Source organism: Apium graveolens, chromosome 7 (assembly GCF_009905375.1).
Source record: "Apium graveolens cultivar Ventura chromosome 7, ASM990537v1, whole genome shotgun sequence".
Classification (NCBI taxonomy): domain Eukaryota; kingdom Viridiplantae; phylum Streptophyta; class Magnoliopsida; order Apiales; family Apiaceae; genus Apium; species Apium graveolens.
Window position 1 is genome coordinate 43,971,533 of NC_133653.1, and position 3,950 is coordinate 43,975,482.

Consider the following 3,950-nt stretch of genomic DNA (forward strand, 5'->3'; position numbering starts at 1 on the left):
ATATTATATCAGACGAGTGCTGGGTATTCAACGGAAAATTTTGACGTTAGACCGCGGTGAAAAATTGTTGTCTCAAAATAAATTTCTTGTAGTGATATATTTGTACAGATGATTCACTTCTTGCTTTTCAGTAAATACAAATCAATCTTTTCTTTGGCTTTTCAATCTTTTACAGATTGCGTTAAACGAGTATGTAACTGCTTAACTGCCTGCCTCACTTAAATAATATTCTGATCATCTTCCTGCTGCTCAAAGTTTTTTATATATTTCCAATTTATATTTTTTTTACTCACGCACGTTTGTCTCTCTGATAAATCACATTTACAAGTATATACACAACAAGATTAATTGAAGACCATCCAAGTTCTCCAGCCTGATCTAAGCCGAGTAAAGTGTCTTATTAAGTCACTAAAAAAGTTCAATAAATACAAGTGATGGTAAGAAAAATAAAGAAAGAACAAACAGAATTAATTAAATGTAAAAATTAAAGGAATCCATAAATTTGTGATTCACTTTCTAATTTAGCAAGTCAATAAACAAGTTAATGTAAAAATGACTATCATTCTTTCACCTCCATCAAATTCTTCATCACCGCATCAGAAGCATCCATTAGAAACTTGGACCAATTACTACATCATCCATAAAAGCTTTTAATTTAAGACTGAAATGAACCCTAAATATACTTATCTTAAATATGTAGGTATAAGCATCTAAATAGAGAGATTAAAATGATTTAAGCACTTACCCTTTAGATGTATTGAAAGTTAATCCAACAGTATACTTTGCCTCCTCAAGTGCCCAAGAAAATCTTTTCAGATTTTCAGCTGTACAACTACCATTATCCTTCACATGAAGCTCAGATGGCTTCACATCAACAAAGATCGGTATGAATTTCTTCCTTGACTCCATTATTAGAGACATTTCATGCAAGCAAAAATACGAATCACAATATCGAGGTGATAAAACAGATATCCTAATCTTACAATTTCCTATGGCAGTGTCTATTTTATCAAACAGTTTGTCTCCAGGCTTCATATTCTTGCTATCCAAGAAAGGTCGAAAACCGAGCCTCGAAAGATGATCGTATAACAATCCAGCCACATTATCTTTCGTGTTGATTCCGCGGTGGCTGATAAAGATATCACATGGTGATGATGGCCCACCTTTGATTGGCCGGAGTTGTTTACTGTGGTGCAGAATTAGGTTGCAAATGTTCTTATAAGTTGATGATGATAAATAATGTTACATGGCTCCTATTTAAGTTAACTTCTTAAGTTCCAAATGTTGGGTACTTGTTTCTATATATAGCTTGTGTTTAAGTTTTCTTTCTAGTTTTTGGTATATTGCTCAAGTTAAAATGTACTTTGTTAAGTTGTGGTACTTCATCTTATTTATAGGTTTAAACAAACACACAAAAGAACACACACTTACATACATTATATTATAGGTAGGCACTTGATTCGTAATGGGAGTACAAATTTCAAGGAAAGAATTGAATTCAACGGTTTTACTAGTGAGATTGATCGGATCGGACCCAAGAAAACTTGGTGTTTGTTTTGACAATACAATAGAATTAAGCTGGCTAGGGACAAAAAGAGTACTTATGTTTGAATTTCTTGACTCTCTAGGTGTTATGAGGTATTAAGATTTTAATCCTTCAAACACGTAAATTTCTTGCTACTATTATTTTACTTCATTATTACTTGGGACTCCGTTATTGAATTCAATACTTAATGTATGATAATTTCATGTAAAATTTCTTGCTAATACTCTATTTATTGGTATTTGTTTTGATAATGTTAATTACAAGAAGAGGACTAAAAAGGGTTTAAAATTTTGATTTTCTTGACTAAATAGGTGAAATAAAGAAAACTTGGGACGCAATCAACGTGCATGTTATATTTCGAATGATTTTCGGCAGACAAAGAACAATCCAGGCCGCATGGGCATTTGACCTTTTCAATAACGAGTCAGCTGGAAAATAAAGAGGGGGGTCTAAATATTTTGTGGGCCTCATGTCTAGGTTTAAAAAATTATGAATGAAAATGTACGGTGGGTTCGCCCGCTGGTTTTTTGACCTGGCAATATCCGAAATTATTATTATTATTATTATTATTATTATTATTATTATTAAATAAGCTCAGTATATGTTCTAACAAATTTCGTGATGAGTCAGAGCATCTTAGATAGCTTCATATGGATGAGAATCGAGCTTCAAAACTAAATAACTATCACAAACAATATGCAGATATATTCTTTTTATCACCATTACGCCTTATTCATTCTCTCATATTCACTTTCATCTTTTTTTCTTTTTTTTAATCAACGTAAATTTTAATTTTTCATCAATAATCATTCTTTTTATGAGAATTGATGTTTTACTCAATTTTTTTGAGTATTTGTTTGTCCTACGTTTTGGAATAGTTGGGCATGTTCACTATAGCATAGATGGGATACATCAACAATCTGAAAATGTTGCTTTAGGGCCTAAAATCATTGCAGCAGAGTTTATTGCAATGCTTTTGGCAAAAACTGGCATTAACTTTACTCGCGCTATAATAGGTCGATGTAATAACAAATACAGTACCGTATGGCAACGCCTATATCCATTGCAACCGTGGTATATGGCAATGGTTTTCTCTTTATAACAACATATTTCAGCCATTGCAATAGCTTATTGCAATGCTAGTTTTTTGTTAATTTTTCGTTAACCATTGCAATATGTGGCTAATGTCAATGAATAAAAGTATATTTGGCAACATAATTGGTCCAATAGCAATGCTTTCAGTACCCACAATAAGAAAATGGCAACACTTTTTAGGATTTAGCAATGCTTTTTAATAGTAGAAAAGAACAAATGGTAACAGTTTTTAGGATATAGCAATGTTTTTAATACAAAAAATAAGAATCAATAGTAACACTATTATGGAATATAGCAATGCATTTCTAAAAAAAAATTGGCATGACGTGATTGTTTCTATTCCGACCCACCAAATAAATTGGTTCACAAAAAAAAACCAACCAAGTCATTGTCATTGGTATATCAATACCACCAATCCAAAAGGTACTATCCCAACTACATCATCACAAAAGCTATTAAACGTCTAAAGTCTAGCTAGGTGCAAAATAAAACGACGATGAGTTAATAAGTACAAATCATGTCTAACGCTAGTTCATACATTAATGTACCAAATCTGAAATAAAAGTGGAAATACAATGGGAAGCAATCAAGGAGCTGCCTCTGCTTCATCTCCAGCTAACTCCGCTCCTTCCTCATCAGAGTTATCAGCCAATAGATCATCAATGGAAATTTGCAAACCAGTCATTTCAACAATATTTTTCAAAATATTTTTCAGCTTTTTGTTCATCTTCTCCTCCATTTCAGCAGAAAGTTCTTCTTTAATCTTTTCCAATTCCGCAGATCTCTTAGTGTCTTTTTTCTGCAAATCTAGCTTTGTTTTTCTTGTTCTTCCACTTCTGCCAAGAAGCCAGTTGGGTGCATGACCATCAAAATCTAATTCCACCGCACCATCATTTACTTCCTCAAAATTATCATCAGCGTTTTCCTAAATAAATGATAATAGAAATAGTTACGAAATGATGACAGATAACAAATATTATGACAATGCTTATATAAAACTAATTTTTTACCTCCTCAATCAGCTTGCGAGTTTTATGATAAATTTGTCCCTTTGATGGTGATTTAGGCATGTTCTTTTTCTTTTTCTAGCATAAAACAAAGAGTGCATCATCAAATAAATAATATCTGTTAGTAAAATAAATATGTGTTCGCATAAGAATAGTAGAACTTCTATGTACTATATACGATGCACGCATGACTGTAATAAAAGACTCTAATTAGCATACCATTTCAATACTAATATTAGCAAAACTTTTACGGCCAGCCTTGTGTGCATCTTTAACTTTTTTCCGATTTTGTGCATTTTTCG

The 3,950-nt window shown here is 32.3% G+C and overlaps 1 protein-coding gene across 1 annotated transcript; it reads right to left on the reverse strand.

Moving 5' to 3' along the window:
• Nucleotides 1-559: 559 nt before the first annotated feature.
• LOC141673547 (putative 2' cyclic ADP-D-ribose synthase BdTIR) lies at nucleotides 560-2,610 on the reverse strand. Its single transcript, XM_074480297.1, has 3 exons — nucleotides 2,588-2,610; nucleotides 746-1,186; nucleotides 560-629 (listed from the first exon to the last, which is right to left on the reverse strand). The coding sequence occupies exons 1-3, from the start codon at nucleotides 2,608-2,610 to the stop codon at nucleotides 560-562; spliced, it is 534 nt and encodes a 177-aa protein (XP_074336398.1).
• Between the last annotated feature and the right edge of the window lie 1,340 nt (nucleotides 2,611-3,950).